The sequence below is a fragment of the Strongylocentrotus purpuratus genome, unplaced genomic scaffold (assembly GCF_000002235.5).
Source record: "Strongylocentrotus purpuratus isolate Spur 01 unplaced genomic scaffold, Spur_5.0 spur5_scaffold_11, whole genome shotgun sequence".
Lineage (NCBI taxonomy): Eukaryota > Metazoa > Echinodermata > Echinoidea > Camarodonta > Strongylocentrotidae > Strongylocentrotus > Strongylocentrotus purpuratus.
Window position 1 is genome coordinate 17,323,452 of NW_022145596.1, and position 12,889 is coordinate 17,336,340.

Below are 12,889 nucleotides of genomic sequence, written 5' to 3' on the forward strand. Positions count from 1 at the left end.
TGAGGTTAGTAAACCTGTGTATTCTGGCAAGCTTTTGGGTCGGCCGAATTGACAAATCAAGCTAATTGATTCGGGCACGTCGATTAAACCAGGGAGGTGAGACTATTACAAAAGTCTTATATCCATAATCCACGAAATGAAGTTAAAACAAGTATATTGAAAACATAAGCTACGGGCAGATGCGGCAAGGAGGCATTTGTTGCTCTGCGTGGACTAATCCTAGTTGTAGAGTATTTCAAGGTGATTTTTCGTGTTTCTTGACATTTCTATCGTCATCATCATCATCATCATCATCATTATCCTCATCATCCTAATCATCTTCTCCTCCTCCTCCTCCTCCTTCTTCCCTTTCTTCTTCTTCTTCTTCTTCTTCTTCTTCTTCTTCTTCTTCTTCTTCTTCTTCTTCTTCTTCTTCTACTTCCTTTCTCTCTCTCTCTCTCTCTCTCCCTCTCCCGCACTCTCTCTCTCTTTCTCCTTCCCTTTGCTCTCCTATCCCCCCTCTCTCTCCTTTTCCCATTCAATTTGGGGGCAATATGCCCCTTTCTGGCGTTACACACTTGTATGCTTTTAAGGTATTTGCCGAGATTTTGTCCACGGTTTCGACAAAGGTAAAAAAAAAGAAAGTCAATTTAACCTCCATAATGAAAGAAGAGAGAGGAAGTTGAAGGTGGGTGTGGGGGATTAAGGGAGGTAGAGAGAGAGAGAGAGAGAGAATGTGTGTGTAATGAGGGAGGGGATAAAGATACTTGTCTTAAATTCTCTTCCAATCGTCGTACATTTTTCTTCTTCCAAGGAGGTCGTTAGTAATAACAAAGCTATACATGATGACCCAGGGGCGGGTCCAGCCGGCGGCAAGGGAGGGGCCCAATTCGTGAGGAAATATGTAGCAGCGACTCAGCCGAACGGCCGAATAAGCGAGGGGGGGGGGGGGGGGGGGTAGTGAGCACTTTCTTTTTTTTCGCGAGAAAATATTTAGCGACTCAGCATGCCGGCCAAAGAAAGCAGGAGGGGGGGGGGGGGGGGTAGTGAGCACTATTTTTTTTAAATCCGCCCCTATGATGACCTTAGGATGGGGATTAGCCCGTCGTACTTTGAACTCAATCAAAATCATCTGAAGCAAAGAATCGCATAATTTGGATTTTGTGTTACACTTTTTGAAAAGAAGATACAAAGTAAAAGTGTGCATTCTCTTTTATTTTCGAAACCAGACACATGTTATCTTAAGATATATATAGAGAACATCTATATTTGTGTACGGACATCCAATTTCGACAAAACATCCAGCTCCAATTGATAAATTATTTCAGTAAGTAAGTTTCCTGCACACTCTCAGAGAATGTGTTAGTAAAATATAAAACACCGAGTTTCTTGCAAAACACAAATGTCATTATTAATTTCTTCCCCTGGCTGAGGAAGATAAAACACATTCGATAACACTTTTCCCTTCATTTATGAGGTGTCACAACTCTATGTTTGCGGTTCATCATCTCCTTCGTGATGGCGACGCTGTGGCTGTGACCACGGATGACAGAGGTCGCCCCTTCTCGTTTCATCGTCTTGACATCATCTATCACTTCATTGCTCCTGTTCGTCATCTCTTCCACTCGGTGTTCGGTGATGACGGTATCGGTCGACGTTGCGACTATTGGATTGTGACGGGAGAAGAAGAAGACGGGTCGAGTGTTAAGGCTTGGCGCTGGTCGAGGTACGGCGTCACATTCTGAGATAGGAAAGAAGATGATTGCTATTTAAAAAACGTTTCGTTCAAAATTTCATCAAGTTATTTTTTTTTCTTCGAATAATCATTGGCGGATATGTGTTGTGGGAAGATAGAAGAGAGAGGCATATAAACGGCAACAGCCAACCAATTGGGCAAACCTTACATCTACCTTTGGAGTATGTGTTCATGTGCTAACCCCCCCCCCCCCGATTGGGTAATCGCAAATCATTTTAGAAGAAACGCTCGAAAAAAAAGTCCCCGAAATGGGTAATCAAACAATGGCTGTGTAAATAAAGAATAATACCTTTCGGACCGTGATCATTGTGATTATCTTAACCTCCGTAGAAAGATACAGTTAACAACTAATTATTCATACTCATCGTAGAGTTGATGATTTTATTTTTTCGTAACTAAAGAATGAAAGGTGGATTGGTTAAACTAACACCTTTGTTGAATACTTTTAGATGTAAGCTTTAAAATATAACGCTCTCAAGTAACATAAATCGGGACAAATCAATTGTTCACATATTAATTAAAAGTTATAAGAGTGTGAGTAATTGAGTTTTTAACTTTAGCTCCTGAAAGTTAGCTCCGTCATATACATTTAAAATCTTGGCCTCGGAACAATCCATTTACCTGAGAGAAACTGTTGTATCTTGTTGTGCAGTGCTGGAGCCTCTTCCACGTGCCATTGTAACGCCTTTCTCCTGTGATACTGTGACTTCTTAGAGGGCATTGGAAACTTCTCGACAGATGGTTTGACAGCGATGACGGTTCCCACCAGACCTCTGCCTGCTGTTTCCTGACGCTGGTAGCTAAAAGAAAAAGAGGGGAAAACAAATCTTCGTTACTAAATGTTGTTATTAAACAAAGACATGGAAATGTCTTTGACATTACATGTATCTGCACTAATCTAAATTTTGTATGAAGCATTTGTTTTTAAAAAAATATACAAAGCATACACATTTGGGCTTCTAATTATTCCAACCTATGCTCTTTCAGAGAGCATGATCAGGTCGGCTGAGGGCGCTCTTCTCCTTTACCAGAAAGGAACATTCCACATCCGCTTTACTTCATAGAAATTTGATTTCTTGAAATAACTAATCAACTTTTGTAATTAAAAAGAGATTGGAGCAATTCAATTTCATGAAAAATGAGAGTAGAGCGTGTTAGATTAATGTCTTATGTCCATACTCCGATACTTGCCTGAAGCCCCCCCCCCCCCAGTTCAGTTGTGACGTAAACCTCGAGAAAATTAAAGAAGATAAATAGATGATCACTTACCGAATAACCTGATGGATTGGCTGCAGGTGAAGACTTGGAAGTTTCTGGACGCGTTTAGTCGTACCCCATGCATGCTTCTCTATGATCTCGATCCCATTCTTATCATCGATTCCCTTTTGTTTTAAACCTGACCCCTCGTTCAAACATCCAACACGTCCGACGTCTCCTTTCGTCACCATTTGCGTTACTGGGTGTATAGCTTTCATGTTCAGAGCGGTCTTCCTCGCGTTGTTTGAAACAGCATGTGAATCTCTCTGAGAATCGTTAGTCTCCCTGTGGTGATCTCCAGAGTCCTTCAGAACTATAGCAGGAGTTTTCATATCTAGGACACCATGGTCGGGAAGCAGCTTCCCATCGGGTTCATGAGGATTGGTACGTTTGATGCCGCTATCTACACGGCTAAACAGTTGATTTCGTCCACGTCTATGACTGTCAGAGATGTCTTTCTTTGATTGTTTGTCATCTACATGTACATAGTCTTGTTGGGTTTCAGCAGCTACGTGTTCAGTTTGGTCCTGCTCTGCGTCGTCATCGTTTGACGTACGAACTAATCGGTCAGTAGTCCGCAAGTTGTCTCGCATGATGTCAGCATCGCCGTCGTCGTCCACGAGTCCGTTGTGTTTATGAGTGACATCGGAGCTTAAGGTTGCATTGTTCATATCATTGGCAAAGTTATCATTGCTTTTTAATTCGAAATGTTTGCTATGGTCGTCGTAGTCGCCATCGTTGTCTCTACCCGATGATGGATCTTCCCAATCATTGACCAGTTCGGATGTTGGCGTGTCTTGATGTTGGACATCATCAATGTCATAAATTGTTGGGAGGAGATCGCTGGAATTCATCGGGTCTCGTTTCCTGAGTCGCAACCATCCACCTAGAGAAAGAGAAAAAGAAAAAGAAAGAGCGGATAATGAGAGTGGATTGGAATTAGAAAACGACAGAAATGCAGACTAGCACTATGATTTATTTTGTTTGATTGTCAGTACATTATTAATTATGTTCCTAATTGTAAACGAATCCCAGGCACATAATTGTTTTTATAGTTGAAACAGGAACTTTAAAAATAAATCTTAGAATTAAAATAACCATGTAAAATAAAAAACTGAATTCAGATGAACCAAATTCAGATTGTATACTTCTCATTCGTAAAACGTGCAACTTCGTATCACTGTTTGTTGTATGTTTGTTGGTCTGTTTGTTGGGGTCTTAATCATTGGTCGAAAAAGGCATCAATTAAGAAGAGAGAGAGAGAGAGAGAGAGAGATATCAAAGGGGTCATCAAACGTTTTTACAAATGATTGTTTTGTAGGCCAGTATGCATTCTTAAAGGCATCGTTTTACAATGTTAAATCTGAGATGCACGGCCCTACGTGTTGTCAGTGTCTGTGATATTGTTTATTATTGAAGTCCGAAAAAAATAATCGCGCTTCAAAATGATCAAGAAGTGCCTCAAAAAGTAAAAATCATTGAGTGACCGGTTTTACCATACTTGTTTTCCCCAATAGACTGTAGTGTTATGAAAACGCAAAATTTGGTTTCGATTTCCAATCATAAATATCTTGATAATCAGACAGGCGATCGGCTTGTAAAAGTCATGGGGTTCCTGACTGACCTAAAGGTTTATAATTATCATTGCAGTATGAGCTAAATCCAGAATTTTGTTTCAAAATCTGAGAGAAAGTTTCCGGATCCTTTTAAGATTAAAAAAAACCTACTTCTATCGGATTCTTTCCGTTGAAGGTCGACATTGACGTCGATGTCGGTCCTGTAATCATCCAACGTCAGGTTCAACAATTTGACTTCAGCTTCGTTACGATCTCGCTCTATCTTCATACGGATGTCGAACTCGTCCTCGTCTCGCTGTCGCATCACACCCGAACGATACATCCTTCGTTTATCGTTCTGTGAAGAAAAGGGGAAGCAATAATGAAATGAATTGTCGTCTCATGCGATAGCTTAATTCATTAAAATTAGCTGTTATGCATAGATAATTTCATTGTTTTAATTTTCTTCGTTTATCGTTCTGTGAAGAAAAGGGGAAGCAATAATGAAATGAATTGTTGTCTCCTGCGATAGCATTTAAAATACGCTGTTATGCATAGATAATTTCATTGTTTTCTGAGAAGGCATAAACCTACTTGATATAATTTTATTTGTGAGAATTAGACCGAGAAGACACTTTCTCGCAAAGTATACAAACGAGGCAAATGGCTTTACTGGCCATTGCATTCTGTTGCTTTCCTCTATTCATAGAATAATTTGACAATGAATTATTTTTGATAGATAGAATTTATATTTTCTAAGAACGTAATTGACCAATAAAGATTGATCAACAAAGTTTGATCAATAATGTCCTGAGAAGTTCAAAACTTAATTTATCATGACAAAAATCACATTGTCACATTGAATGGAAAGAGGTAAGAAAAACATTATTCCAACTTTAAAGGCAACGGTGTAGAGTTTGATATCAAATTAAATGTTTACCAATGTGTACTACATGTATGGCTATTACAAAGATTTTTTTAATGTATAATGTGGGGTTTATTATTTTTTATTGCACACAGGGAAAAAAAACATGACAGAGGCGTATTTATTTCAGCTATATTCGCATTGGAGTGTATTTAAAGGGATAGCTGAGTTCTGTTTTTAGACCGCAAATGCTTTCAAAGTGCATGGTTATTGCTCTTATTCTTATCTATGACATTTATAGTGCCCTTTTAGAACCTAAAATTGATATGAAGGTAATTTTAGACCCCAAAATGTGTGAAATTTAGCCAATACGATCATACCAATTTAGCTCCACTTAAAAAAAAACACGGTGACCGTTAATTAATTATTTAATTAAAGATAACAATACATGAGCCAGCTAACTGTGGGTAATATAAGCAACACGAACATGCCAACAAAAAAAGCCAACATCGCCATTGGCTGAAATATGACGTAAAAGGCGTTATTTCGTTTTTTCCAACGGTTTTTTTCAAATTTTTCAAAATATCTAATATTTGTGGTGGTACACAAGTATTAGAAATCGTTATATTTCAGCCGTCTCTGAACCGATTTTGATCAAACAAAGATGATTTTGTCATTTAAATATTATGTTCTTTCAAATTTGACACTCAGTTTTTCATTATCTCACAAAAAATATTTTGTGTAGCGCCCTCTGCAACAGAACTCAACTATCCCTTTAAGCTAGGCGTTAGAATTCTAACTCCTTGGATTAAGTTCTATTTAATGTGCGGACATTTTGAAATCAATTGACAGTACAGTTATTGTCTATGATATGTGACAAAGGGAGAATTCGACCAGAATGGCAATAAATCGTTTAGATCTGTATCTTGACATAATATCGTATAATAAAATCAATCGTCCGTGTTAATTGCTATGGTACAAACAAAACACGGCCCCATTTTGGGGACGAAACAAGCAAAAAAGAAAGAAAAAAGAAAGAAAGAGAGAAGAATATAGCTAGATGAAATTAATAGATAATAATCATTTGACTTTGACGTTTACCTTGACCTTCATAAGGTTCCGATACTCCGACTGCTGACCATGAGAAAGCTTACGCATCGTGGTCACGTGATGCCGATACCAAATGTCCATCTGTTTTTGCATGGCGACAGTGAAGGAGTGGTTGTGACATCGCACCAGGGGACTCGTCTCTGACGAGAGTATGAAGCCGAGGTCGCCGAGCTCGTCGGGCTGGATGTTCTTGATGCGCCGTAAGGATTGGAGGGCGCGGGACGGGTTCATGGCAACTTGGCGCTTCTTTCGCGGCATCTTGAATTGTCTGGCTTTGTGCTTGGAATAGGCCTAGTTCAGAATGTTCTTTTAATCACCATTTTAAATTAGTGTTCCATTCTGCAGTCAGATCATACAAAAACCGTTATACGAGAGCAAAGCAACTTGTAATTATTTTTCCTCAATACTAGCTGGAAAAAAATGTGGATATTCTCCCACCTCTATTTGAATAAAGTGATAAACTTAAGAACCAAGATAGTTCAGTTTACTTCTAGCCATACCACGTACGCCTATGTATATGAGTTCACATAAAATGCCTAGCTTTGCCTAAATTTAGTGATCGACACGCTCGACGAAGACGATGACGAAAGCTCGAACGACGACCATCCGAGATCATCCCGGTCTCCCGCAAGTCATCCAAGTATTTTAATCTCTAGTTGACGCAGAGTTCTAGGCCGATCCGATCTCCGTGCTTGCAAGAATACATTCATAAACTGCACATGCTAACATCTTATCAATATAATATAATGTTGGACTTTGGATTTAGAGATTTGGTTCGTCTATTAAAACGATACATGCACTGTGGCTAGGCGTGCATTCCTTACCAAACAGTCAGTTACTATGCGTTGAACTTGTAATATGAGTTGAAAGTCAAGGCAAACAATCCGAGGCTAAAATTTTTGAGATAATGGTTGGTAATTGTTCTCCTTTGGAAAGAGGAATTCGTACAATGATTAAAAATGTGTTTGAAAAATAAACAGAGATAAGTTACACGTTGCTATGGAATGCATGCAATCAATACCACGGGCCCATTACAGCTTATCTCAAAGAGCGCGTTTATCTAGGCTTGCCACTAGATATGTACATATCGTACCCCACTATCGAACCCCACTATCATACCCCACTATACGATCGTGATTTTCGAGATGTCGCGTTTATCTACTCTTCACGATTCAAAATAAAGGCCTTGTGTCTGCCCAGCTGTTTTGACCCGGGAAGCAGACAGTTTCTCGGAGGTCAAATTCACACACATGCTTGTACACAACACCTGTGTGGTCCTATTTGTATGTGACGTTCAAAACAGCTTTGCGTTTATCGACCTCTCAGAAACGTGATTCTGGCTGTATGTCACATACAAAACGCACCTTTTTGCGTCTTTTGATATGCCCATATCTAAAGACGTTTGAAAAAGGCTTTGCGTTTATCTACTTCTAAATTTGCCTGAAAGACGTTTGAGAAACCTGATTCTAGCCAAAAATTTCCTAGATAAACGCAACCAAAGAGGTATAAAGTACAATGATTTTATGATCACCGATAAGCAAAGTCACAGCTTTTTGCGAGATAACCCATGAGAAATAGCTCAAAGAGAACAGGGTACAGGACAGAAAAAAGGAGGTGGGGAGAGAGAGAGAGAGAGAGAGAGAGAGAGAGAGAGAGAGAAAGAGAGAGAATGAGACAGGGGTATAGAGAGAGAGAGAGAGAGAAAGAGAGAGAGAGAGAGAGAGAGAGAGAGAGAGATATGGATAGAGAGAGATAGGGATATAAAATTAGAGAGAGAGAGAGATAGGGGTAGAGAGCCTGAGAGAGAGAGAGAGAGAGAGGGAGAGGGAGAGAGGGGCGGCGAAGGAGAGTAGTAGTAGTCGTAGTAATGGTTTATTGAAATGAAAATCAATAGCCGCTCGAAAGCTGAATTACAGGATCGTACAATAAAAAAGGCAAACATCAAAATTACACGAAACAAAATTGGTAATTACATGTAATAATTTAACCAACGCAATTATTTTCATACATGCAGTGCCATACAGCATTATTTTGTTGACTACAGCACTACAGCCTTATTACAATTGTTATTATCATATTATTATTATTATCATTATTTTAAAAACTATTTTAGTATCATTATTATGATTACAATAATTTATATACAATATTGTTACTATTAATATTCATTATGACAAATGTCAAATAGTTTACTCAAAATATTGCACTTACATCAAGATAGGGGTAGAGAGCGTAGATAGATAGAGAGATAGATATAGAGAGGGTGAGAGACAGAGAGAGGGAGAGAGATGGGGAGAAAGAGAGAGAGAGAGAGAGAAATTAGGAAAGTGGGCGAGATAGATAAATAGGGGTAGAGAGATTTAAAAAACGGTAGGGATAGAGAGAGAGAAAGAGAGAATCGGGGACGTAAAGGAAAACTTATACATCGTAGTATACGGAGAAAAGATTGATGAGAAAGATGTCATTTTTAAATTGTGAATTTAATTGATTTTTGTAAAAATCCAAGAAGTTAGTAGCGATAATATTTTAAATGACATTAGGCTACAAAGGAGTTGTAATAATGCATTTAGATGTGAAACAATATACAGAGTTCAAAATTCTAGATTTGTCTGTTTGTTTTGTTTCTAGAGTTGGTATTCCATGGCGAATGAAAGACATGAAAAGAGAAAGGCTTATTTATTTATATATATTTTTTTATTTATGTATATTTTGGTTATGTGAAAGTTTGGTATTTTTGTATAGAATATAATTATGAAAGATGACTTTCTTGAGGAGAGAAAAAGATCAGAAAAATTAAAATAAACAGAGATGGCACTTTGTCAGCTATGATCATGAACAAATCTAGCTCGTCGAAAAAAGCTCTCCCTGGCAAAACCAAGAACTTCTTGGCTAAACCTGGCCTAAACTAATTTATGTACATAAGGTTCCGACGCGGAGACTGCTTTGCTGCCATCTGTTGACAAGAACGTCACAGTGATGGAAACACATGGGAGGTGGGGGGGGGGGGGGGGGGGGCTGGGAGTTTTGAAGCTATGAAGCTATGAAGCTATGTTTAACAATAATTGTATGCAAATTTTTTGCTTACATTTGCACAACGTTAAGACATGTAATACTCTCAGGCTACAGGAGGGGATAATAGGTGGCAAATTTGGTTTTGCAGTCTGACATTCAATGAAAAGATATCGCATAATGAAGGAGAATTCTTTCATTTAATTTTGAAAAAGAAGGTTATTTAATGCTATGGCTATATGAATGCAAGGGAGGGTCGATCGTCTTGTTCCAAGAAAAGTACTCAAAGTAACAAACAAAAACTAATGGGGCGAGAGGAAGGGGGAAATCCAATAAAGGGCACGAAGACAATGTCAATGTGAGTCAGAGCCCGCCAAAATGAAACGGTTTTCTTTGTTATGTTGGGTGTGTAGGCATCCGATTGTGTCAGCGGGAATCTCTTGTTAAATGCACATTTTGCCTAACGCGTGACAGGATCGACTGAGGAAAGAAAGCTTTATTCAAAAAGTGATTAATTTTCCTCGGACCATGCTGTTGGTAGGCCTATATTGGATGTTTTAACGCTTTATCATGGTTATGCATTTGTAATAATTATTGTCAAACTGATTGGGTTATTACGAGTTACTTTTTGTGTATTTGTTTTTTAATTTATACATGGGGCCGGGCCGGGGATGTCGACAAAAGAGTCGAAAAGACCTCTTTAAATGCATGTTCACTACAGGAAAACAAAATATATTTACATGCAATTAAGAAATCAGATAATGATCTACTGGTTCTTTCTTGGATATGTGGTGGCTCTAAAAAGAGCCGTTTGATACCGTCAAAGGAAGACAATATATTTAAGCACGTTCGCCACGGATACGGCGGGCCAGCTGGATGTCCTTTGGCATGATGGTGACACGCTTGGCGTGGATGGCGCACAGGTTGGTGTCCTCGAAGAGACCGACCAAGTAAGCTTCGCTAGCCTCCTGAAGAGCCATAACGGCAGAGCTCTGGAATCGGAGCTCGGTCTTGAAGTCCTGAGCGATCTCACGGACCAGACGCTGGAAGGGGAGCTTGCGGATGAGAAGCTCGGTGCTCTTCTGGTAACGACGGATCTCACGGAGAGCGACGGTACCGGGCCTGTAACGATGGGGCTTCTTGACTCCGCCGGTGGCTGGGGCGGACTTGCGAGCTGCCTTGGTGGCCAGCTGCTTGCGAGGAGCCTTTCCTCCGGTAGATTTGCGAGCGGTCTGCTTGGTACGTGCCATTGTTGATTGTTGATAGGATACAACTGATAGATTTGAAACGGCCGCGCTGGGTTTATATACCACTGTCTACCAGACGCTGATTGGCCAGAATTTACCCGCTGGTAATTGGTCAATCTTGTTCTACGGCAAACTGATTCATGCATTATGCATCGATCTTACGGCACACCTGCTCGTCGGCGTAAATTAAACTAGACCTAAAAATAAGCATAATCTACATTTTTGGGGTCAATGTTTTAATTCGTTATAACTAAAACACACAAAATCATCATTTTAAAGTGACTGATTACTAAAAATTTGTTAAAAATGTTCTCTTTAATGAAAATATAGACGACAATGCAATCATCAACAGTTACGGAAGGATCGCCAGTCTCATGAATAATTCATAAGTTAGCGAACCCTAACGAACCCTCCGTAAACGAATGTCTTGTGTCTTTTTATGAAAATATTCATAATGATATTTGTTCATATGGTATTAAAATACTGTAAGAGCATGTTAAATTTTATATAGCATCAATATGTAACAATGTTTTCTTTTTTTTTGCGAAGGAAAAGTGCTGTAGAGTCAAAATAATGTAAAGCAGTCAGATTCGAACCCTAATGCATTATGCATAAAATCGTCAGTTCGCTTCTGGCGGTAAACTGAAAAGCCGATATACGTGTGACGGGTCGCTGGGTTTGCGGAACAAAGAATTGGTATAGCGTGTCCACTCGCGTTCGCACAAAGGGTATAAATACCAGCGGAAAACCGGTCTGAAGTATCAGTTTGATTATTTTCTCAAACAAATCATCAACATGTCTGGACGTGGTAAAGGAGGAAAGGGACTCGGAAAGGGAGGCGCCAAGCGTCATCGCAAGGTCTTGCGTGATAACATCCAGGGAATCACCAAGCCAGCTATCCGTCGTCTTGCTCGACGTGGAGGAGTCAAGCGTATCAGTGGTCTCATCTACGAAGAGACCCGTGGAGTCCTCAAGGTCTTCCTTGAGAACGTCATCCGTGATGCCGTCACCTATTGCGAGCACGCCAAGAGGAAGACCGTCACCGCCATGGACGTCGTCTACGCCCTGAAGCGACAGGGACGTACCCTCTACGGATTCGGAGGATAAGAAGTTACTCTTCTAAATCACCAACAAAACCGGCTCTTTTTAGAGCCACCAAATATTCAAGAAAGAAATGTTTAGTAACTCGGTAGTGAAATAATTGTATGACATAGCTTGGTTTGATCATATTTCCAAAATGTAATTTCGTAAAATTGAAAACTGAAATATAATATATTCATAACAAATATGGTTCATTAGATGGGTTATAATGCACATTGATGAAAAATGATATGTATGTACATATGGATTCCGTTTGTATTGGCCTGGTTTCTTCGATGGTCTCATGATTCTGATACACATGATTTGATTTGGCATACATTGCACAAATATACTCGCATAGCACAAATACAATATCTGAATGAATAGGATTGGCCAGCTATACAATTTGCATGGCTGCCTTCTTGGAAAAATATAGGACAAGTTTCTCATAAACACGACAAATTTCTCAACATAATTCATCTTTTATAATTATGTTATGTTCATACTAGTAGTATACCATCCTGATACTACCTCTGCAATAATTACTATCGATCCGATAAGGAATATCAAATAAACGTAGCTAAAACATTTTAAAATTAAAATACAATTTACAAACGCTTTTATTAAAAGCAAGAAGTTACCAGCAGTGGCTGGTAACTTCTTGATACAAGTGCAATTTTGAATGGGAAGACGCAGTAGAACCAAGCACTGATATGATATCAACTCGACACTTAATTAGAGTACAAAGTTATCCTCGGTCAATTTTGTTTTCATAGGTTTTTATTAGAAGAAAAATATTCACATAAACAAAATCGTAGTTTCGCATTTTCAATAAATCGCACATAATTTTTTCGACCAGCTTGCTTAAAAATTTCCATTTTTTTTCTTTTCCACAATATTTTTTCCTTCAGAGAGAAAAAAAAGGGTTATGAAAGAAAGAAAGAAAGAAGAAGTGATATGATAAAAGAAAAAAAAAACAGATTTAAAAAAAAAAAGAGAGAAAGAAGACACCTACTGCCCCCGCCCAACA

At 39.0% G+C, this 12,889-nt stretch overlaps 3 protein-coding genes across 3 annotated transcripts; 1 reads left to right on the plus strand and 2 right to left on the minus strand.

The window, feature by feature from the left end:
- Positions 1-1,445: 1,445 nt before the first annotated feature.
- On the minus strand, positions 1,446-6,801 carry LOC105445547. Its single transcript, XM_030981304.1, has 5 exons — positions 6,515-6,801; positions 4,720-4,906; positions 3,005-3,878; positions 2,357-2,535; positions 1,446-1,720 (listed from the first exon to the last, which is right to left on the minus strand). Exons 1-5 carry the CDS (start codon positions 6,779-6,781, stop codon positions 1,446-1,448), a joined length of 1,782 nt encoding a protein of 593 aa, XP_030837164.1. The 5' UTR covers positions 6,782-6,801.
- Positions 6,802-10,321: 3,520 nt separating this feature from the next.
- LOC754126 (histone H3, embryonic) lies at positions 10,322-10,822 on the minus strand. Its single transcript, XM_011679854.2, has one exon. It carries the CDS (start codon positions 10,780-10,782, stop codon positions 10,372-10,374), a length of 411 nt encoding a protein of 136 aa, XP_011678156.1. The 5' UTR covers positions 10,783-10,822; the 3' UTR covers positions 10,322-10,371.
- Positions 10,823-11,537: 715 nt separating this feature from the next.
- On the plus strand, positions 11,538-11,921 carry LOC754292 (histone H4). Its single transcript, XM_011681224.2, has one exon. The coding sequence runs from the start codon at positions 11,575-11,577 to the stop codon at positions 11,884-11,886; it is 312 nt and encodes a 103-aa protein (XP_011679526.1). The 5' UTR covers positions 11,538-11,574; the 3' UTR covers positions 11,887-11,921.
- The last annotated feature ends 968 nt before the right edge of the window (positions 11,922-12,889 follow it).